At 40.6% G+C, this 24137-nt stretch overlaps 1 protein-coding gene across 1 annotated transcript in view; it reads left to right on the forward strand.

The window, feature by feature from the left end:
- ADCY2 (adenylate cyclase 2) overlaps positions 1-24137 on the forward strand; it is a gene marked incomplete at both ends in the record, with an annotated part of 216402 nt that overhangs the window by 11131 nt on the left and 181134 nt on the right. Inside the window, one exon of the mRNA XM_084279914.1 lies at positions 9854-10051. Coding sequence (XP_084136040.1) covers positions 9854-10051 — 198 coding nt within the window. The remainder of the gene's footprint in view (positions 1-9853; positions 10052-24137) is intronic.

Genomic DNA, 24137 nt, shown 5'->3' on the forward strand with positions numbered 1-24137 from the left:
GGTTGGACCATCTTGTTTTTCATTAATGTCTTAAAGTAGAGCTACTTTTGATAGGTAGAAGAGAAAAGATTGAGGTAGTGCTGGATGACCAGAAGGCATGACAGCCCCATTAATGTTCCCTTGACCCCCTGTGAGTCCTCTGAACCCCAACTAATTAAATAAATGGTTGTGATCACTGCCAGATTTTATATGAATTGGTTAACAAGGTGAGAGGATGCATATCAATGTAAAAATAAATCAAAAGAGAGAAAACTGCAGCTATGACCAATGAGGATGTGTAAAGAAATGGGAAAAGCTGCTCGCCATCCAGATGGGATGCATGGGGTTTGCACAGGGCATATTTGTATATAAGGCACACCTGCCCTGCTTCAATTAATTATGTTTTTGGTATGAATAGGTGTCTGTCCTCTGTTCCATGGGATACGATACAGTAGGAATGGTCACAGACACATGGGGTTCCCTGGCTACACATTTGCATGCAGGCAGCTCAAAGGGAGGTTGTTCTCTCATGGTCTGAGATGGGCACTACTTTTAAAAGTCTAAAGAGCTGTACAAAGGACACATGTGCTCACTGTGTTCAGAGAAATGGAACTTTAAAACCAAACATTATTCTGTCAGTAATTAGCCACTGTGTTTCAGCTTTAGAGCATCCTTGGAAACCTATCTTTTGTAGTTCTTTTGCGTTCGTTTGGAAGTGGTGGTGGTGGTAGGACCAGAATTGTTCATGGTGATCATCATGCACTTAGGTGGCATCATGATTTTCATGATTCTTTTCCTATGTTCTACATTTTGGGTTAGTTTTTGACTGCTAGTGAGCACCAGCGTGATATTTTCATGGGTCTACCAGTGATAAACAGCAAGTATCTCCATTTTTAAGTCTCAGTAGTCAACCAAGAGCCTGTTGTCCTGTATACAGAATTAGGGTTATTTTGTTTGAGCTGCATCAATTCACACACATCTCCACTGAAATTCATCTGCCATTTTCTTTCTCAGTAGTGACCATTAGAAGATCTTTTTGTAACTCTTCATAATTAGCCCTCATCTTTGTCAGATTGCTAGTCACCCCTTTTCTGAAATTGCTTATGGATATGTGGAACAGCATATACCCTGGGTGTCTTGAGGACTTCTGTGGGCACTGTGGGACCTTTGTTTTTGACAGTTTTTCCCAGGATACATACCAGAACTTCTGGTACTTGCCTTAGTCTTTGAGAGGGATCCCAGGAGATAGTGGCGTCACAACACATTCCTGTCTTTGGATACTGGGGCACTTCAGGGTGGAAGTTACATGTTACTGCAAATTTAGCTCTTTCTCCTTTGAGTCCCATTGGCCCTTTCTGGTGAAGCCTATTGGTTTCTGTTGATTATTTTTACATTTCGTGTTCCTGCTTTTGTCTGTAGTACCTTATACTTGAATTTCAGACATATCTTCTGATGTGTTCCCCCTGTGTGGAATATTCTGGAATGAGAATTACCCCCTGCTGAACACGTATACAAAAAAATCCCAAACTCCTTTCTGCAACGGTCTGCTCTTCTCTCCTCTCACAGTTCTTTTTAATATCTGCTTCATATATTTGCTTGTAAGTCCTTTAGCAGGCTGCCAACTCCTGATTAAGTTTAAAAAAAAATTACTACTTATTTTTATACTCTTAAAAATGATTTATCAAGCTCTTTTCTTGGCTTGTGTTATTGAGAATTTGTATTTATCCTGATAAATTTTATGATCCTTTTTATTATCCCCTCTCAGGCTTTTTTTTTGAAAGACAATTTTTAGAAGCTTCTCCGCTTGGCTGTTCAGGCACAGTTTGGTCTTTCTCAGGTTGTTTTTGGGCATTGATTAGCTTTTGGCCTGAGACTCTGAGTTTTATATTCCTCAGGCCACCTACAAATATTTTCATCTGTAAGCTTCTAGCTCCCCCTTTCAATTGTAGTGTTTGGATTTTGGTTTTTGTTTGCTTAACCACCTTCGTCATTGTTATAAAGTAGCTCCTCAGCAGTAATATTTTATGAACTAGGTTCTTTCCTCTTCTTGAGATCAGATTGAGTGCTTTGTCTTTCTTTGGGTGGGTGGTTTTTTGTTTGTTTGTTTACGTCTTTGTTCATTTTGTATTTCAGCTGTGTGTGAGACATAAGCAGTGGTGGCAGTTTCCATCTGCTGCTGCAGTTCTTAACCAGTATAGCTGGTTTTCTTCTTTGATGGCCTTTCTTATCTCTGTGTTTCATAGAATCTCAAACAGTTTCTGTCCTGATTGGATAACCAGTCCTCTAGGTCTTGATCTAGGTCTTAATCTCACACGCGATTCTGCCCCTCTACTTGGTCTTATGAGACCCCACCTGGAGTACTGCTTTCAGCTCTGGGGTGCCCAGTACAAGAAAGACATGGATGTGTTGGAGTAAGTCTAGAAGAAGATCACAAAGATGACCAGAGGGCTGAAGCACCTCTCCTGTGAAGACAGTCTGAGAGAGTTCAGCTTGTTCAGCCTGGAGAAGACAGGGCTTGGGTGAGACCTTGTAGCAGCTTTCCAGTACCTAAAGGGGGGCTACAGGAGTGCTAGAGAGGGACTGTTTGTCAGGGAGTGTAGTGACAGGACAAGGGATGATGGCCTTAAACTGAAGGAGAATAGATTTAGATTAGATATTAGAAAGAAATTCTTCCCTGTGATGGTGGTGAGGCCCTGGAAGAGATTGCTCAGAGAAGCTGTGGCTGCCCCCTCCCTGGCAGTGTCCAAGGCCAGGTTGGATGGGGCTTTGGGCAACCTGGTCTAGTGGAGGGTGTCCCTGCCTGTGGCAGCTGGTTGGAAGTAGATGATGTTTGAGGTGCCTTCCAACCCAAACCAATCTGAGATTCTATGTTAAATCTTGATAAGACTTTGATGTTCAGTCCAGTTGGTTTGGTTTATTTTTTGTTCACGGGGACTTTTGAGTGTTTGTTGGTTCTCCTAGATGCTAATACTAGCCTTTCTTTAGTCCCTGCTTTTGGCTTTCTCTCTTTTCTGCTTTTTCAGTATTCTGCTGTTGGGTTTTTTCCCACCAATTTTCAGTAAGACTGTTGTATGAATAATATTTTAACAACAGGCATTTTTGTTCTTCCATCTAGCTTCTTGGGCTTTTAATATTTACATAGAAAATTGTTCGCTCTCACATGGGTGTTTCATATTTCTGCAAGAATTTTAAGAAGAGGATCTGTCTGTTCTGGCTTTTCTTTGCCATTTCCTTCTTGCTTTGGTTTAATCAACTTCTGTCCTTTGCTGCAGTTGAGAATTGCAGGTGTCCACGATGTTGCTGCTTCTTTTAAACAACTTACTACATTTCTATAACCTCCTCAATTTGAATGCTTCCCTATGACCTTTGACGTGCCATCAAACTCATTCTTTTCTGTTTAGATTAACCTCCGCTACATTCTGGAGGCTCCCTCCCTGTTCCCAAAATTTCCCTTTTTCTTTGAATTCCCTTCTTAACAGTTTCTTAACTACTTATTGAATTTCTCCTTGTCAATCCTTCTCTTGGGAACGTTTCTGGGAATGCTACCATAGTTCGCTGCAGCTTCTCTAGCAACCTGTATGTTTCCTCCAGAACTTTTATATTGCTTTTATTTTACACAGCAACCATAGCCTGTGACTCTTCCTCAGCACCTCCAAGGAGCCTCTCCAAACTCTCTGTGAGGTCTGTTGTTATTGCATTAGGCAGAGAAGTCTTTGATCTCTGGTATGTCAGACTTTGTGTTCCTGACAATCATTGCTACAACAGGCAAGGTTCCCTCACAGCTATCAGGCAAACCTGAAAAAATGTGGATGCAAATGTTTTCTGCTGAGTAAGTGAGAAAAAGGAAAAATATCTGTGTAGTTGGACTCACTAAGAAGAATCCTCTGGCAAGAAGTGCTTGGCACTGTAGTCAAGCAAACAGGTGGTCAGAAGGGTGTTCACAATACCTACATGGATGGTCACTGTATTATCGCTATTAGTCCTATGTGCTAACTAGGATAGACCCTGTGGAGTCAAAATACAGGTCCTGTTATTTCAGCAGAATTATTTCACTGTTGCAAAACACCACACTTCTCACACAGGGGCGATTTTACACCGCATGTTGTTCATGACTTCCAAGTTTGAGGAAAGGCTCCAGGTGCCCAGAATGTCACCTGAAGGATTTGAACGGAATCTTGCTACTTTAATAGTGTCATAATATGCTAAGCAATATAAAATGATCTTGAGCCTGGCCACGAGTGTAGGACTGCTTCTTCTTGGTTATATCTCACATCACAGAGCAGCTTGGCAGTTGCAAAGCTGGTCAGAATTACCTGATCCATGTGATGTGCAAATTGCTGGACTGATTGCGGATTACTGAGGAGTCAAATATCGGTGTGCTAACAGCAAGTGTAGACTGCACATCAGACTCATTAATAGAGAGAAATTAATTTCTCAAGACAACAGACATCATGAAACAACTGGTTTAGAGCCTGATGTTGTTATCATTGATCTGCGAAGCCAAAGGAGGAGTGCTGAATCAGAGGGCAAAAAAAATCTCAGCCATGCAATTACATAGGGCCTTAGTGAAAATCAGAAGCTTCCTTGACACAAACAGGTTGATTAAAGCATACAGTTTAATTAATTTTCTGCTAATGTCCTTGAACATGTTGCTCAAAGCTGAATAAAAACATAAATTAAAAAAAAAAAAAAAGGCACATGAGAAAGCTTCTAACCAGGCAGCCAGGGAAGAAAAACAAGTAAAGCTTTGTGTTATGAAAGATAAATGGTGGGCATGAAAGGCAGAGGAGGTTTTCTAAGTTGTGGATCCAGAAAATACCATGTGGGCTTGGAAACAGCATCTGGCCTTAAAGATACTGCATGATTTCTGAAGTGAAGATGGTTTACATCGTTCAGTGAATGATGGAATTGACGGAAAAGAAACTTGAGATGGCAAGTCGAAACTTCTCATTTGTTGTCCTAAATGATGAAGTCCTAGATGAAGCTGTACAGCTACTTGGCTGGAACCAGGGCACGGCACCTCCTAATACAATGGAGATTTTCCCAGCTGCCTAGCAGGTGGCACACTGTCCAGTTGGCCAGAAGCAAATTCATTAAAATATAAAACCATGTTTACACAAGTAGCTAGAAGACTTCTTCAGGTTTTGGCTTTGTAAAGAACTATTTGAGATGTTAGAATATTGAAATGCTGTCCACTTTTACAGAGGGAATGGTGATGACACACCTTCAGAAAAAATGCTGTAAAAGCCTTGGAAAAGGCTTTACAGGAAAAATGAGCAATTTTTGCTACAGAGGTAACTAAACAGATTATTTCAGTCAGCCTGATTGGTGGAGCTGTCAGTGAGCTAGGAATACTTAAACCCTATATACGTATTTTAAACTCAGCATTTTTGAAATTGTGCATAGTTTTGATGTCTAAGAACATTACTCACTTGTTTTTGTATTTACATTTTATATTTACATTTAGAAAGCATTTCTTTGATCTCAGCAAAAAAAAAGGTGATTCTGGTAGGAATTTAATGCAGCAAATGGTTTGAGTTAATTCTGAGTGTGCGGTATTTCAGATCCCAGCAGGAGTCCTCTGTCTATAGACTGCCGTCAAGTTCCCCTAGAGGAAAAGAATAAAGGAGAAAGTACCAGAAGAATGAGGGACCACGGTAAAGGCTTTATGCTAAAACTGGTATCTTAAATGCTTGTTTGTTCGCTTTGCTAGAGCACTTTGTCAAGCTGTACGGTTTTATATAAAGCAGTGGAGTGCTCTGCAGCAGCTTTGCTGTTTAAAATTAAACCCAGGGCAAGGAGTTAGCTGGAAGAGGAAGGAGCAGGAATGTACAATGAGACCAGGCTGTGGGCCTTGGAAAGATGAGTGAAAGTGATTCCTCAGGTTTTAGTGGTGATAATATTATTACACACTTCTGAAGAATTTGTGGGGGTTGGGAAAACTTCCAACAGTAGACTTTTTAATTTCTTCAGTAATTAGAAGACCACAAGGTCGAAAACACTTAGGAAGACAGAGGTGTCAGGCGAGGTCTGTGCATTGCAGGCTTCGCTGTTATGTTTGAAATTGCTGTGCTGATTATTTTAATTCCATTACCTCTGGTGTATTTTAATTTCTGAGGCTTTTCCTTCATTTCAAAAAATGAAGGAAAATGTTTTGTGTTTTGCTTTTTTCCCCACACTTCCTTGGGACAGGGTTAGGGAAGCAGAACAGTTGGCCTTTGCAATTTGTCTTTGCCTGCAGCGTCACCTTTTAACCTGCTAAACACACTGATGACTGCAACTATTGATTAGAAAGCTTCCAAGTTTTAAATGTCCTGCTTTGGGACTTAAAATTTCATAAACATTTTGCTCTGAAAGTAATTTCATAGACTTCTGTTCTGTGCTAAAATTTCATAAACTATTGTTCTGAAGTAATAGGAAAATGCTGTTTAAAAGTTGTTTCCAAAATAAACCCCTGCCTCGCACAGCCTGCTTTTGTTGATGTGACTTTACTGTGTATTTTACAGGCAGGATTGTGAAAAATCCCCCAGTGCACAGTAAGGCTTTCTGGAAAGGAATCAAATTGTAATTAAGAACTGTTTTCTCATATATTTTTTAACTGCCTTATGTGTATACTATTACATCTTTAAATTTCTATTTTACTTCAGAGTTCACGCAGCGTGTGCTGCGATACGAGCAGCTTGCGACATCAGGAGCAGGTTGTCTTGTAGCCAGCTCAGAGAGGTGACGTCCCACTGCAGTCGGTGAGGTGGCATTCAGTTACCTGTGGGGAGGAGGTCTATTTATTTTTCCCCTATGTATATTAACACTAAAACAAAATGCAAAATTATGCACTAGCCAACCAGAGAAAGGGAGAAAGCAGAAAGAAAAGTTCAGATTTAGAAATCAAAATGGCTCAGCAAAGTGTTGAGATCAATGCATGTTTAAAAGGAAGGAAATTGACTGTTAATTGAGCTGTTATTTTGGAACAAATATTCTGATGGATCAGTCTCATGATAGAATGCATACAGAAATATGTAGCTGTGTGACCATGCGTATGCTCTAAACTGAAATCTAAATATTGTTGATTTGTTATGAAGCCAGATTGTCCTAGAAAGCACAATGTTTTGGGGTTGGTTTTTTTTTGCTGAAGTGGAGAAGTGTGCTGTTGAAGCGTTTATGGATACTATCACTAGTGTATTTGTATCATGAAATACCAATTTGCCATAATTTAGATCTATGGTTTTCCTGAGACTCATCTTCCTCCACGAACATGCAGGTTCTTTTGGTGCTGTGACCTTGACTGTATGACAGATGGTGCAAGGACCATAATATTGCCCTGTCACCAGTGAAAGGAGCAATTCCTCTGACCTTGTAACAAGATTTTGTGCAGTCTCACCTGGAGAGTTCAAAGTGAGAGTGCAGAGTTCAAAGTTAAATACTTTTGGTGTCATCTGGGATGACATTGGTTCTGACATTACTAAATCAATTCACTGAAACAAATTGGAATGATGGGAATGATGAAAAATCACAAAATGCAGAGAAATACATCAGTAGCTCTTACAAATACTAGCTAGGGTTTTTATTTTGTCTCTTACTTTGTGGGATTGCATGTATCTTACTTCATACAGCTCTGTACTCATGTGGACACTTCCCTCTATGCCCAACTTCAAGCCCATAAATTTGTTTTAAGCATGACTTCCCAAGTGCTTGAAAGCCTTAATGTGTATGTTTAATATTTAGAAAAAAATATTTGCATTTCAAAGTTGGCACCAACACTTACAGTTTCTCGACTGTTCTTTGGCTTATATCCTGGTCATCAGTGCTGCAATGATTCCTTAAATATCTGACTTCATAAATTTAAAAGGGAATAAAGAATAAGAAGAATTGAAGGATGAGCTGCCTTTTGGTGGACAGGGCAGGGTAAGCGAGAGAAAATCTGGAGACTGTGTGATAAGATGTGGACTTTAATCACCAGGTTTGAACCTGCCAGCATCAGAACAGAGTAGAGCCTCAGCTAATGCCCTCTGCAGAGAGGTGACTCCTCTCTACAGCTCCCTGAAAGGAGGTTGTAGTGAGGTGAAAGTTGGTCTCTTCTCCCAGGTGACTAGCAATAGAATGAGAAGAAATGGTCTCAAGTTGCATCAGGACAGGTTTAGATTCGACATTTCTTCAGGCAGGGGGCTGTCAAGCACTGCAACAGGCTGCCCAGGGAGGTGGTGGAGTCACTGTTCCTGGTGGTGTTCAAAAACCTTGTAGACCTGACACTCCAGGATGTGGCTTAGTTGACGTGGTGGTATTGGTTGGACTTGGTGATCTGGGAGGTCTTTTCTAACCTTAAAGATTCTGTGATCTATGACAGTGTTCTGCACCTTCTCCTCTTCTGCGGGCATGCAGAAGTCATTGGTTGAGGTTTGGTAGCAGCCTTGTGTGTAGAAGCGGCTCCCGGCTGCCAGTGTGGTGCTGGGTTGGCAGGAGGGCAGTGGGCAGGGGTGCCTGGTGCTGCTGGCGGGTGTTGCAGCCTACAGTGCCCGTGCAGTCAGGGCTACAAGCAAAATGATGAGTTTGAGGAGTGGAGGGGGAAAGAACCTTACAGAAAGTCCCTCTTTATAGAGGTCAGGTAGTAAAACGTACTATATCAGGTGAGGGAGGGGGGTGGGGAGGGGAAACCCACCTAAAAAACCCAAACAAACCAGAAAGCATTCATTTGTAAATTTTTCTAAATTTACTTGTAAAGTTTTAGTTTTCCTCTAATTGTAGCAAACCTTATAAAGGGAACACGGGGACAAAAGTCACATCCAAAGGCTTTTAAGCAAAATGTTAAGTATTTCAGTTGAACACCCACCACTAAAGGAGATTTGTCAAGGCACTAAGGAAACAACTACAAAAACAGGGGAAAAGAAACGCTGTTTCTTTGTGTTCCATGTCTTTCTTACAAATCGTCAAATCAGTACTTCCAATTTGTTCCCCAAGGTTTCAGAGGTATGATAAAGTGATTACGAGGCTTTTCAGCATGAAGCCTGTGGCTAGTGGAGGACTTGATACTACTGCAACAGTAGCATTCGGGCCCTTGCTTTCTCAAGCCTTGTTGCTACAAATGAGCCTGTAAAAATACCTAGCAGCTGCTAGAATGAGTAAGGATCCAGTGACTAGACTTTGGTATGGTGCTATTGTGCTTCAGCCAGAGATACTTTTGGACAACTAACAGGAATATAAAATAAAATATTTGTCCTTTTTTTATAAATGCAACCCTTGCTAGATGGCTTAAAGATATGAGCACAATAACTTCTGTGTAAGTTCTGTAAGTAAATTTACATGTTGCTTCTCCTGTATCTCCCTTCAAAGCGGATACTAGTCCTTCCTCCTCGTGTTGTTCGCGCATTTTGAAATAAGCAGTTGCTAGGAAAAAGTGTCTATATGTAATCTAGAGTCCATCCTTCCAGATAAATACTCTAAACAGAAGCAAAATGTATAGTACCTGTCAAATATCACTGTCAGAAAGGCTTTTATGGAAGTACGGAGGCATAGTTGATTTGAGAGGCATTCTGGCAGCTGCAGTCTTCAGTGGGGATGCTTCTGCAAGTTGGGTTTGCCTTTTAAATTTCCCAATCCTAAGGGTCTGTTGCATTACTGTGGTGTGACCTACAGTTTTCTCAATCTGCTTCCATTCCTCAATTCAGCAAAAGAAGTGGTGCAGTTGTTAATTGTTCTTGAAGTTACTACTCAAGCAGCAGCTTATTACAGAGAAAGAATGCTATTTTGATGCATCTCGCTGTTGATACTCAGCCATGTGTTTCTGAGATCTCCACGTGCGATCAGTTCAGAGTATGTTATTGCTGTCTGACCTTTAAGTACATCAGTGTTTAACTTCCTTTTCATTTTCCTCTGTTTCCAGGAAATTGAAGACCATGTGGCATTTTTAATAACTGTTCCAACGGCCCTGGCAATTTTTTTTGCTATATTTATCCTTGTCTGCGTAGAACCTGTATTTAAGAAACTGCTTCGTATATTTTCCCTGGTGGTCTGGGTATGTCTTGTTGCCATGGGATATCTCTTCATGTGTTTTGGAGGAATCATCTGCCCCTGGGATCAGGTAAGATTGTCATTATTATTAATTTTACTTCATTGGGTAATGGTTTCCAAGAACCATTCTATGCAAAAATGTTAACATTATTTTTTGTGGGGCATCTCAGAAAACATTTTTGTGAGTAAGTGATTGCATGCTGAGACTCCCCATGTCCATTTTATAAATACCAGAGAGACGTGCATACTTAGGATATGGAAATATTTTAAGAGTTTTGCTTTTATATATTTAGCTCCTTTGCACAAAGAACGTTTGGTTCTAGTTACCAATTTCTTTGTATAGTGAATATTTCGTTCTAGTGACCAATTAACATAGCAGAAGTGCTAGTTTTGTTCAAGGCTGCTGATGCTGTCTTCCTCAGCTTAAAATGTTCAAGCCTTCAGTGTGGGCTTTCTGTGGTCTTCAAGATGTTCTCCCGCAGCGTGTGAGAAAAAGGGACTGGGAGTTTCCTTGCATTTCTTGGGAGATAAATGAGTAGGGAAGCAGTGAAGTGCCCTTCACATTTTTAAGATTTTGCAATGAAGACAAAGCACAAATGTAATTGCGTTTTAATAGCAGCACTTTTGAAATATCAATAAATGATGTGCAATATGCAACGCTCTGCCTGATGATTGATTCTTCTGTGATCTGCCATGTCCTTTTCCCAAGCCTCTCTACGTGGGAATATTCCTGATACAGTAATTGTAAGGGATGGAAGAGAGCTTTGAAATATATAAATATGTCTTCTGAAAATTTCGTGCCGATCCTATGAGTTTGTTATAATCTTTAAAAGGTAGCGCTGTATCTGGGATGCCTTCTAGGTCTTTAAGATAAACTTGAAACAAATTCTCTGACTTGTTATTCAGATCTTACAAAGGATTATGCAAATATTGAACTATGCAAGTAATTCCTTTAAAGTCTTTAATTCAAATGATTTAAATTACTGGTGTATGTTGGTAGTCTTAGTTTTGGAGCCCTTACCATTGTGGGTGACGTTTATAGTCTCATTTTCTTGGAAGGTTCAGGGATTAATTAGCTATGAAAGTGCCTTCCTGCTTTTTTATTGGGGTTATTTTTGTGTGTGTGTTTTTTGTTTGTGTTTTTTTGTTTGTTTGCTTTTTTGTTTTTTAAAGTAGTTGAAAGTACCAAAACCAGGCCACTCTTGCATATAATAAAAAGCAAATCAGACCATGTAATATTTTTCTTTAGCTACAGGTTTCACCATGAGACTTCCTGTGTTTTTGTGATATAAAATCTAGAGAAATCATATGGTCTCACTTTTTAATTTATTTGTATTTTCATTGCCAGTCGTGGGATATCATGCTAGAATATTTCAGGCTTTCAAGCCTAAGTGCAAATGTTTAATTAGCTGTAGTATTTGTTCACTGCAGATTTTACCGAGTTCAGTTTTGTTATTTGAAAGACACAGTAGTGATTTTTGAAAGCATGTGGCAATAAAGAGATCTAAGAGGGACGCTGACATCTCCGTCCTGGGGTTGTATTTAGCCTGCGAGGTCGTTTTGTATTGCCTTGGTTTCCTCTTAGGAAGAAGTAGGCATTCCCGTGGCATCTGAGAGCCGTGGCTGGACGCGCGAGTCAGGAAGCCCTGCAGAGCTCCGGGAAAAGGCATTGTCTTCCTGCAGGTTGCCAAGACACGAATCCTCGGATGTTTCGGTCTGCTCCTTGCTTTGCGTGCGAGAGTGTTGCTTGGCGAAGAGATTATTTGGGAGGGAGCTGCATTAATTGCTCTGCCAGCAGCAGCCAGCTCTGGGCAGCTGCCTTGCCCAGCGCTGCGCAGGCTTCAGCCCAGAGCTGCTGGCAGGGCTTTTCCACAAAGCCTGGACCCGGCTGCACATACGTGGCTTAACTCCGCCGTGCCAGGGGTCTTCGGCATCTGGCAGGAGAGGGGCTGTGGCTGGGTGGTCACTGGGCGCTGCTGGGAATCAGAGGTCGGGTGGCTCCTTGCAGTGGGACCCCTGGCTTCCCCACACCTGTTTTTTTCCTCTCCCTTTAGAACAGCAGCGCTGTTTCGTTGATCCCTTTCGCAGGCTTACTTTCACCTAGTGCCTGTTCAGGATAAACTGTGCGCATGTGAGGATCTTTCTGGGAATTTGACACCTTATACAATAGACTAATCACAGGTTTGATGTTTTTGAAGGTTGGTAAAAAAAGCAGCGAGCAGTAAAATACCGCCACGTATTCCCGTGATGCCGGAGTTTTGATCGTTCCGCATCAAGAATGCGCAGGTCAAAAGGAGGTGTTCTCACCTAGAATTACACCCGAAAGCAAATCTGAGAAACCCTCCCTCAGTGATCGCTGCTGACAGTGCCTTTGTTGAAATTGTACATTCCCTGAAGTCTTAAAAAACATTTTGCCTTGACTTAGGAGGGTGTTTTTGTTGTTCCCTTGTCCTTTTTATGAAAGAAAAGAAATACGATGTCAACTTTAAATTAGTTCTGTTTCAAATATGTCTTTGTCAATGTAGCTAATTAGAAAGTTATTAAAATAAAATTTTTAAAAAGCCAGTTTCTGCAGTTGTTTACTAAACAATGCTTCCTATTCATTTTCTTCAAATTACAGCCTGACTTTGGTTCTGGTCCAACGGAGTTTAAAATTATTCTTTTAATCCTATCTTTCATGTCTTCTGGATCCTAAGCTTGTCAAAAAATATGGCATTTCTTAATGTTACCAGTAGCTACTGAAAGATAAATTCTATGCACAGCATAGTTTATAGAAAGAACATGTGACTCTCTCATTTCTGCACAAGCCTTCTCCCTTGAAAAGATAACCTGTGTCCTTCCATTTTGGCTTAATGATTTTAATGTTCCTTTTGGCTGTTTTCAACTGCTAAATGTGGTTTTCCCTTGCTGTCTGTAGGAACCTTAGGTGTGAACTTTAGCAGCGTTTGTTTACAATAAAAATACCACTTCAGAGAGACTGTTTTGGTTGTGAACTCAATATATATTTAATGTGGAGCAGTTCCTCCGGAGCTTGCTGGCGCATAGCTCGAATAACTTTCATGACAGTGGAGGGCTGGAAATGAACTGGCTGGTCAGGGCCACTGGGTTGTTGTTTTTTTTTGGTTAGAAACTTGTGGGCTGATGTGAAATAAGCACATATCATCATTGTTTCAGCTGTCTTTATGCTGTCCCTGCAGACAGCTTTTATCTGTTTGCATTTCCTTTCCTCTTGCTTGGCTGAAGCTACAGCTTTGGAGAGACTGCTGTTGGCAGGTAGGTGTCCGGCCGCTGTTGGAAGGGGGAAGGCAGCAGAGCTGTAGATGGTTGCTCCATCCCTTGGGCTGGTCTGCAAGCCCCATGCTGAGCCTGATCCAAAGGCTGCAGTTGTCCCTAGGCTGCGTGTGCACAGTCACAAACCCATCTACAGGAGACGTTTGCACGATCAACCGTACCAACTAACTTTCATCTTATGATGGCCCAAGCTCCCTGTATGGATGAGGAAGAGAAGCAAGCACAACAAGAGAGAGATGGATGGTGCCTTAGAGGGGCAGTGGTTGGCTTTACATAAAAAAAAAAATATGACAGTGAGAGCAGATGTCTTCGGTACCTGAGAAATGTTTTTGTAGAGATGTGGAAGCCCTCTCTTGTTTGTTGTCAGCCCAAGTTTCTGTCAGGGTCAAATTTGTCAGCAGAGTCCCTGATTCCTCCTGGTGGCCTAGGGAACTTGGGTGCTTTGATAGGTCCTACATGCACCGCGCTGTGTTACAGCCCAGCCCGGGTGGCTGGGCTGTCTGGTAGGAGTCGTGGGACACTTGGCCAGGGTTGGTTGGAAAGAAGTAGAGTGAAGGAAGTCCTGCAGAGGATCAGAGAGGGTTGCCTGCTGGCAGTTCTCTCAAAATCTAAGGTGTGAGCAATAATGCATGGAGATGGTTTTGGTGAGGAAAGACCCATGGAAGATGCTTAGATATGCCTGTGTGGAAATCAGCGGATGGTCTATTTGGTGGAGGGCCAGTAATGCAAGGCCGAGGAAGTAATGCTGGTGGAAAAATGTGATGTATTGATTTTGTCATGCTAGGACTTTTCCCTACTATAGAAAGGAGCGCTTTTCCTTGCAAAATGTAAATCCAGTACCTACTTGCAGAGTTACATGCCAGGGAATGAATTTAAATTGGTTTCCTCTTGTTTCACTGACAGTGTAGTTACAACAGTGTGTGCAACAGTTGCCTTTCCATGTCATCCCCTGACATGTCTAATACTTCCTCAGCCTGTTATACGGGGTGTATGTAAATATGTCATAGCACATTGATATCAATGGGGAAAAAAGAGCTCTTAAAGCATACAGTGGATGATATAAAAAAAGAGAGTAATTATACAGCATTATACTAGTCTAATGAATTCTATCATTGCTGGATTTTGGTATTCAATTTGACTTAATTATAAATATATTTGCACAGCCAAGGCACCAGATGTGTTACTCCTTGTCTATATTCAGTTATGGAACAAAAATTACTTCAAGCAGAATTTGAGACGTCTGAAAAACGTTATCAACAGAGTAATGTGTTTAAAATATAGGTTTGGCTATTTTAGCCTAAATGCTGAGGGGTGAGGGCCGGCACAGAGTTTCTGTGTTTGTGGTAATTAGCTCCTGTATTAAGCAGCGGGGTGAAACAAAGGGTCTGCAGAAAGGGAAGGATTTTCTTTTTAAAGAATTACATGGGGCCCTATTTCTGCTCCTTGCCTGGCACCTGCCTTATTTAAAGTCAACCCTGATGTAAATTATTAATAACGTATTGCGTAGTTAAGCAGTGCAAAGAAAAAAACTTCTGAGGAGGAAAGCAGGGCAAGTGTCACTGAAGTCCCCACAGTGCAGGAAAGTGGGGGTGAGTTGCTGTCCACTCTACCGCCAGTGCAGAATCTGGAGTCTGGTGGGTACTTGATGTTTTCTTCAAGTTCAAGATTAATCAGACTATCAGGAATGAGTAACCCAAGCAAGGAACTAAATCTTGTAGGAGCATGGTTCAGTAGCTTGTAGGTGAATAGTCACCTGAAAAAGGACATGAGGGAAACGAGGAAGCTTGCACAAAAGAGGAAGATATGGCCTAGCAGATGATACTGTGCTTTAGGAGTAGTTGTGATAGCAAAGGAATAAAACCACAATCCACAAGTATAAGCCATATTTGCAGTTATATTCAAGGCAGAAGAAGAACAGATGATTTTTATCTCAATATTAATTTTTTTTTAGACATACGAAGTCACAGGCTTAATAGCAAGACATTTAAACGTATTTGTCAAATCTGGTATAGCTATATCTGTGTAGAAGACAGGAAAAAGCTGTGCTATTACAGACCTGCCAGTTAGTCATTAAAATCAGTAATATAGTAGATTAGTGTAGTAAAATACTGTATGTAGCCTTGGAACACCCTGTTAGCACTAAAGTGCCTTTGTTAACCTTTGGTATGTCATAGCAATGCATCACAATAAGTGTATGTGGAAAGAGAACTGACTTCTTTTTTAAATAGGGAAAGCAGTTTTATAAAAAAAAATAAATCTTTTTTTTAGTGCCAGTTTGAAGACTAGAAGCACTGCGAGAGGAGATGAGTATTATTAAAGTAACTGTACATATAGGCGAGGGGAAATGGCAGCTGGTGTGACTTCAGAGAGCATCAGGCAGAAGAAAGATTGCTGGCTGAATTTCTCAGGGAGCTCTCTGGGGAAGGCTTGCCTTTATTAGTGCTTTTTACTAGTGGTGGGGTGACAGAATATCACCGCTGTAATGAAATTTGTTGATGACCCAGTTAAAAGAAGCCTAATATGGCAAAAGATCAGAATGCTGTGGGGAAGAAAAGCGTGACCTTGAGGACTGCAGTAATAGCAACTAGATGAAATTTAATAATAGGAAATGTGAGGTGCCTGCATTTGGGTACTAATGGCAGAAGTTTCAGCTATAGGCTGAGAGTTCGTCAGTAGAAAATGAGTGGCGATGAGCAGAATGAAGAGGAGAAGCATTAGTTGGTCACGGGGTCATTGGGATATGCATCCGAGAAAGACTCAGTTATGACAGCAGAGTATCCAGCTAAGGATGAAACCTGACCTGGGTCACTATGTACCTTTCTGGTCACCGGCATTTGAAAAGATAAACCAAAACTGGAAGAAACCCAGAGACTTCCAAGCAAGATCTCCTGGAGAAAGGAGAGCTTTGTGAGAGGAGATGGGAAGAGCTTGGCTTGGGTATAGTTAGGCAGAAGAGAATGCTGAGAGTGGTGTGACTGCCATCTACAGATAATCCATGGTTGCAAACATGAGATTTGAGAGGAAGCTACAGAAGATAAAGGACTATTCACACACACACACCCAACCCCCCGCCCCCATCATCCAGCCATTAATGACATTTAAACTGGAAACTATAATAAATCCCTTAGCCATTAGGGCACTGGATCTGTGGAGAGGCTAATACCCTCTGGATAATAAGGATTAAAATAATGAATTGGTTTTACAGTGGAATACTGACTTTAGCTGAGGCTCATTCAGTATCTTCGATAGCAGGGACACGGGCTTCAGCTACCCAGGAGCATCCTTTTAGTTCTTTGCTCTCATGCAGCACTTATGTCTGGGGACTTCTGAACTAGTTTGAATTGCAGTTCACTTTGAGCTGTGCCTGAAGTTCATCTAGAAACTGAGGAGATGGAATTTCTGAATTACAAAAGTTCACAGCTTTTTGCTATTGAAATGTCTTTTATCCTTCCAGCTTTCTTCTGGAGCACTAATCTCAAAAATCATAACATCAGGAGGTAATAATCTCGCTTTATTTCTGATCTCTTCAAATGTTCATTATAAGGCTTATGAGAGAAGTTTAATGCAATTTAAAGTAGAAGAGACTGAATGTGTCCTGCAGCTTTATTGGAAGATCCCAATGAAACCCTTGTTTCCCTGCCATTTTAATTTTTTTTTTTTACTCCATTTCCTCTAGTGATTTTTCCATCTCAGATCATACAATTAAATAGAAAGGCTGAGCTGATTGTAGTCTTCATCAAGACTATTGCATAGGTTGTGTGCGGTGTGATATTTGCTGTGCAAGTCAAGTGGATGAATTTTGCTAAGGGAAGTGTTAAGGTAACTCCACTGAGGTACCATAAAAATGTGAGCCTCAGGTAAATATGCAATAGTGAATGTGGCAAGATTTTTCTCTCTGATGGGAGATAACAGTTACCATTAAGTATATTAATCTTTCAAAGTACTGAGCAATGCTAATTTAAAACATCGTATCGTTCAGTTGTTGCTGAAGTCAAGAGACCAAACGACAAATGGAAGTTAATAATTTAAGCCATTCATAAGGTTTCCTATGTGCTTAATAATTGATTTGACATTAGGAAATAAACATCTTAATAATGTTGTAGTATGTCGCAGTTAACAATTACTTGTATGATGGAGCGACCAAAAACCATTAAAGAAGCTATCCAGAATTCTCTGTTGGCAAGTATAATTTAGGGTAGGCATGCAAAGCCTTTACCTCGCATTGGAATTGTTTCCACTCAGAAACCATGTCTGCTTACCAGACTTCTAGGAGGGAAGGTTGTGGCATGGCACTGCATGAATCTCTTGGTTTGAGCTCTTTGACTTTTTTTGCTGCCTGCCATGGAAGAACTTGTATCTATGCATGGGGCTATTCTTATGTTTTGGGGTGGGGTTTTTTTGTGAATTAGGTAGTGAAAGAGTGTATGATCATAGATAAATGACCTTTGATCATTTTTCAACATTTGTCTTAAATCTGTTTCTTTTTGCAAGTTTCTAGTGCTGTAATAATTCAGCTACAGAGTTGTTACACAAATAAAAAATAAAATAGATGGTGAAAATGTTTCCTACAAGTTGCATAAAGACTTCAGTTCCCTTGTTTGAGGGTACTGTCTGTTTCTGTGGCTTTTAAAATATTTTAGGCACAACTGTGGTGCTAAATAAGCTAATTATAGTATCTGGATTGTCAGAGAGGTCACTTCTCTGTTAGTCTAGGTAGCAGGCAACAGAATTTTCCCCCCATGAGCTTGCAGTTCATGATACGCTGGCTGTGAAATACCTTCAGTTTCACTTGCCAGTATACAAGTCTATGATACTATGTAGATATTAGGAAGCATTGCTTACATTAATTACCAGATATTTTACAGAAAGCAATATGGTATGCTGGTTACAAATTTTTTGACAAGGAAAGTGCCACGCATACTTTTCATCTTGGTAACTCTGAGGATGGGCAGGTTCATTAATGAAATGGAAATAAAATATATGAGAAAAATGTATCTCTTACAGTCATTAGTCACAAATCTTTGTACTATGGTGATCTTCTATTTCTGGTTAGTAAAATTTTAAAACCTCGATCTTAGAACTGAATTTAAACCAATTTTGTGGGTTTAGCATGTCTTAATTCTGATAGATGTCAGAAAGAGGTTTTGTAGCACAGAAGGCATCTAAAGTATTTTGGTAGCATTTACAACTGATTTGTCAATAATGTAGTTAAAGCCTTTAAACCATTTATAAATTGATGTAGTAATACCTTTAATGTAGTAATGCTCACTCAGTATGAGTTGTAGAAGATCTATGTTTAATTTTTATATATTAATATAAAAATATATTTTACAGATTCACAGATTCATAGGGGTAGGAAGGGATCATCTAGTCCAACCCTCTTGCTAGAGCAGCATCACCTAGAGCAGGTTGCACAGGACAGCATTCAGGTGCGTCTTGAATGTCTCCAGAGAAGGAGAATTCACAACTTCTCTGGGCAGCCTGTGCCAGTGCTCTGCCACCCTCACAGTAAAGAAGTTTTTTTTCATCTTGAGATGGAACTTCTGTGTTCCAGGTCGTGCCCACTGCCCCTTGTCCTGTCACTGGGCACACTTGCAGCTCTGTCCCCCCATACTGTCCCCCCCCCCCCAAAGAAAAAAAAAAACCAAAAGAAAAAGCTGTGTAGCAAAATGTTTTTCTCTTTGTTGGTAAATGTGGTGGTTTGACCCTGGCTGGAGGCCAGACGCCCAGCAAAGTCACTCTATCACTCTCCTTTTCAGCTGGACAGGGAGAAAATACCTATTGAGAGGCTTAGGAGTCGAGGTAAGGACAGGGAGAGATCATTCTGCAGGGCAAAACAGACTCAACACAGAACACAGGAAAGAAAACTGTAGTGTATTACACTGCACTTCACACCCAATGACACCAGAGTTGGGTAATGAGAAGTGAGACCAGATCTTAAAGCAACCTCCCCCCACCTCTCCCTTCTTCACAGACTTCACTTTAAGTCATGATTTTTCTCCCTTCTTCCTCTGCATTGTGGCACAGGGAGGGGCAGGGAATGGGGGAATGGGGATTTTGGGTCAGTTCCTCACAAGTTGGTTTCCTTCTTAGCCAGGGTAGGCATTCCTCACACTCTTTCCCTGCTGCACTGTGGGGTCCCACTGACAGGAAACAGTCCTCCATAAAAGTCTCCAACATGATTCCTTTCTCATGGGGCTTCAGCTCTTCACCAGCTGCCCCAGCGTGGGTCACTGCTATGGGGTACAGTCATAAAATCATAGAATGTCTCTCAGTCTCTCAAACCCAGACTGCTCCAGCCTGGTTCTCTACAGGGTCACAAGCCTCCCTGCCAGCAATCCTGCTCCTGCATGGAGATCTCTCTGACTTATTGCTGTGTCTCTGTCTCTCTCCATGGGCTGCAAGTGCTGGCAGAGGCTTGCTCCAACACGGGTCACAGCATCTTCTGTATGTCTCCACCTGCTCCACCGTGGAGCCTCTCCACAGGCTGCAGGTGGGGTCTAGGCGTTTTCCATGGGCTGTGGGGAGACACTTCACTCCACCATGGGTTTCTCCACAGGTTGCAGGGGCATCTTTCTCTCCAGCACCTGGGGTGCCTTCTCCCCTCTTCCCTGGCCTTGGTGTCTGCAGAGTTTCTTATATCTTCTCACTCCCTTCTCTGGTGGCAAAAAGTGGCTGCTTGTTTGTGTTTTTTTCTCCTAAATGTGATTCCCAGAGGTGCTGTGACTGTCGCTGATGGGCTCGCCCTTGGTCAGCAATGACTACAGCCTTGGTCAGCAACCATTCTGGCCTTGAGTTGGCTTGTGTTTGCTCTGTTGGGCCTGCAGAGAGCTTTTGGCTGCTTCTTGAAGAAGCCACCCTTGTAGCCTTCTCTCCTCCACCAGAACCCAGCCGACAACAGTAGGCTATTACTACAACAGTAATACAAAGTGAGCAAAAGTTTATGGCTTTATCTTTCAGTAACTATAATTTTGTCATGATTTGTTAATTTGGGGTAGAATTGATCCTAAATAATTAGGATTGTACTTCTTAACCAGTATTCTATATGTTTTTCTTATGTTGTTTTTGATCATTGAGGTTTTTTCCAAATAATTTACAACAATAAAGAAAAAGGACTAAAAGTCTCTCATGTAAAAAAAAGGATTAAAAGTCTCTCGTGTAAAAAAAGACTGTGTAAATAAAACATACTAAACATTCATGTGCCTGAAAATGTCTACTTTTCATAAAGAACTAAAAAAAAAATCTTATCACAATTACATGAGGCAGAGGTTTGAATAAGTCTTTTTTGTTATGTCATGCTCTGATTACCCATTATGACTGCATATGCTGCCTAATGACAGTTCCCTTCAGTGTACATATTACTTACACACATATATAAACAAGTATAATACTGTGTTTTAAATGACTTTTACACAGATGAGATTATAGTCTAATTTAGATACACATGGATGCTTTTTATTTTCTCTTTGCAATAACCTGGATTTACTCAGCATTTAGAAACTTACTTAAGAATGTCAGATACAACTGTGGGTCTTTCTCAGGTCCTATGTGGATAAACTACTGGGTCCACTGTATGACCCAGGCTATTGACAAGGGAAGGAAAGTACATTGACTCTGTGACATTAATTTTTTATATTGAATTCCACTAAAAGGTCAGGTTGGTGCACAAGAAAAATTGGGAAAGATCATGTTTCTTTGGTCAGATGCAGATTGGAAAGCAAAGTCCTGATTGATAAGAAAGCCCCAAATGCAGAAGACGGAATAAATGCACATTATCACATATGAGTCATATTTATTTCTTTATTACCACATAATTTGCTCTAGATGAGCACAAGAGTTTCATAGTTGTCGGTGATGTAGGCAGGTGGTTACAGGATATATTTCTTGAGAGGGACTAGCAAAAGATTCTGTACTTTAATACCTCTTGATTCCTTTTCTTCTCAGGTCTTCTTATTTACTTTTAACCACATTTCAGTAAGTACTATTTTTCTCAAGCCATGTGAACATTCTGTAGATGGCATTTTACAGTATTGTAGGGATGTGAAGGGGACATTAAACCAAATGTAAAGTCTTTCTGGATCCATAAAATTTGAAAATATCTGATTCTTTATTTAGGTAGTGGTAGCGATCACAGATTTTAGGAATGCAGAACAAAACCAGTTTTGCCTCTTTGTGTTGTGGCAGGTTTTGTAGTCTCTATTTTTTTTTTTTATACCATGCTGAGTAATGACCTATTATAGGGATTTTTAGATTGAATCAAATTTATTTCATAAAATATCAGTTTTTAGTTTTTGCAATTGTGTTGTGATTTTACATGAGAATTTTTGGGGGTTTCTTTGGATTTGTTTTTTTTTAACATGTTTTATCGAAACAGAGTGAGATTGTGAGGCCATATATATCCTTTTTTTTTTTTTTTTTTTTTGAGGATGGCTTCACTCTCAGTGTTAGTGTGTGAGGACTGAAGTTGGGATGAAAGCCCACCACTGCCGTGCCTGGCTTCTGCCTCCTGCTGTTTCCATGAGACCTGTGCCCACAGGCTGTTGGCTGCCATTTGGTGTGGACAGGCTGAGCACCAGATGCTGAGGAAAAGTCGGAGTTGCTGCTTAAGGTTGTTAGGGAGGACAGTGGAAGCAAGTTAAGACTGGCTGCAACCTTTGGGGTTGATCCCTTGGGTTTCAGGTCTTGGTAGAAGCTGCCTCGAACGCAGTGAAAGCTGTGCACCTCCACTGCTGCAGTGTGGAGATCTGGGCATGCAGGTGGAGTAATGGCTTTTGTCAAAGTAGTGCTTATTGATTTTTTTTAGCAGACAGCTTTCCCCACTGCTTTTATGTTCTCCTTTTTCCTGGGAGCTGGGGAAATCAGTCACACAGCCCTGGACAATAGGTGGTTCCTGGGCAGCAGCATGGAAGTGAGAATGGCTATGGGGAAAGGTGAAGAAGAAAGAAGGGCTGAATTAAAACTTGAAAAGAAATATAATCCTTAGTTAGGGATAAATTAGTGTAACCCAAGAGTAAATAAAATCCCTGGTTCAGTAGGCAAGGAGCAGCATGCGTTTTGTGTGTGCAGGAAATAGACTTTCAACTCTTGCTATTTGTAAACTTAGTGGCAGTGGATAGAAAAGGGTTGGCAAACAACAATGTGCAAAAATACTCTAAGATTTATCAAAATTGGAACAATTTTTAAGTATGGAAGGTCAACAATATTGTGTATTTCAGGCTGCTGTGTCTTGTTGTGCAGTTGTAGTAAGGTTTCTTACTGCTAAGGAAATTGCTTCTTAAGTATACCACAGCATCAAGTACTTTACATACTTGAATTTATGTTACATATTTTTAAATAAAATTTAACACTTGGCACACTAGCATTAATATGACTCTTTGGGTCTTTGAAAAAAAAATAATGCTACCAAGAGGGGGTGTGTGTTTTGAATAAATTAAATTTAATGCAGAATATGCATAAGGAAGTCATTCTTTTTAGGCAAGGTCTGTTGTTGAAGTCATGAAATATGAAGTAATACATTAAACTTGTCACAATTTTAGCATATTTTTAAAGCAAGGAAATTTGTGGGAAAAAAAGATGTCTAAAAATGTTCCTGTTATGAAATAGAGCTGAAAATGTGATGGCTTCAGTGACTTACCATTAATAAAAATGAAGGGGTTTATTTCCCCTATTTGAGTTTTCCATATTTTCTTATAGTTGGAATTAAAAGGGGAAAAAAGTTTACAAGCCCAATGCAGTGGTTTTTAGTGAATTGTTTTCAATATCACCTTAACTGGAAAAGTATCATCATCATTATAGAACAACAGAGTACCTAAATGATCTCACAATACTTGTTGACAACTCCTCTAACCCTCCTTCATCCTGAGCAGTCTTAATCTTGAAATCCTCCAAAAGAAGCCACCACCTAAACTGTAGCTTCATAGCTGTGTCTATGTGGTGAAAATGTTGCTCTAGTTAGGTTTCTTCTTACTATTAAATAAATTACTACTTGGTCCCATTTTTCCATTCTCAATCTAGTAACACTTTCTTAGTGTTATTGTTTTTCTGACTAGAGATATTATTTTTAGTGTTTAATTCATGTTATGGAACTTTATTATTTGGGGCTATATGTTTTTCACAGCTAAAGCCACGAGTTAGGAAAGAGGCAACAGTAGACATCTGGTGGAGTGAGAAACCATGGTAGCTCTCGTGCCTGAGCAGGCAGAGCTGCCAAGCTTCCTTGTGGAAGCCCAGGTCCCTGTTAACCAGAAATGTCTTCTGCTTCAGAACTCCCACCCCTTCTCCTTGGAAGCTCAAATCTCTCACTCCTCCAACACACCCCAACTCCTATACCCAACCCTTTCTGTGCGAAAAGATCTCCTAAATTATTCCCAGAGTTCTCTGTCAGTGATTCTTCCTGTTTCTTCCCTTCCATTCTTCCTTTTTAAGCCTGCCTAGCCCAAAACCCCACAGTCAAGATTCCCTGCTCTCCTGTGTCTGTCCCCCTTACTTCTTAGGCGTCCCACCCTCAGTTTTTGCCGCAGTTTTGGCTGGTCAAGCATGAGTGCTACTGTAGTTCTCACTCCACTGTGGCATGGTATTCCACTGCTTGCCAGCAGATTATCAGTCTTTAGTTGGTCTTTAAAAATAGCTGAGCCTGATGTATTAGATTGGTCTTCAGAGAAGCATAGCTACAGCTTCTGTTCTCATTTAAGTATTTCAGATGAGTATTATTTAGCAAATCATTTTGGACAAGACCCTTGAGGGCAGGAAAAGCAGTGGGATACAGCAAGTCCATTCATGATGCAGTTGAGCTTATTTATAATTTCTGAGACATTTAAAATGGTTATTTCTGATTTTCAAATGAAGATCTCACTATTTTCATTTAA

This window comes from Gallinula chloropus (genome assembly GCF_964237585.1).
Source record: "Gallinula chloropus genome assembly, chromosome: 2".
Classification (NCBI taxonomy): Eukaryota; Metazoa; Chordata; class Aves; order Gruiformes; family Rallidae; genus Gallinula; species Gallinula chloropus.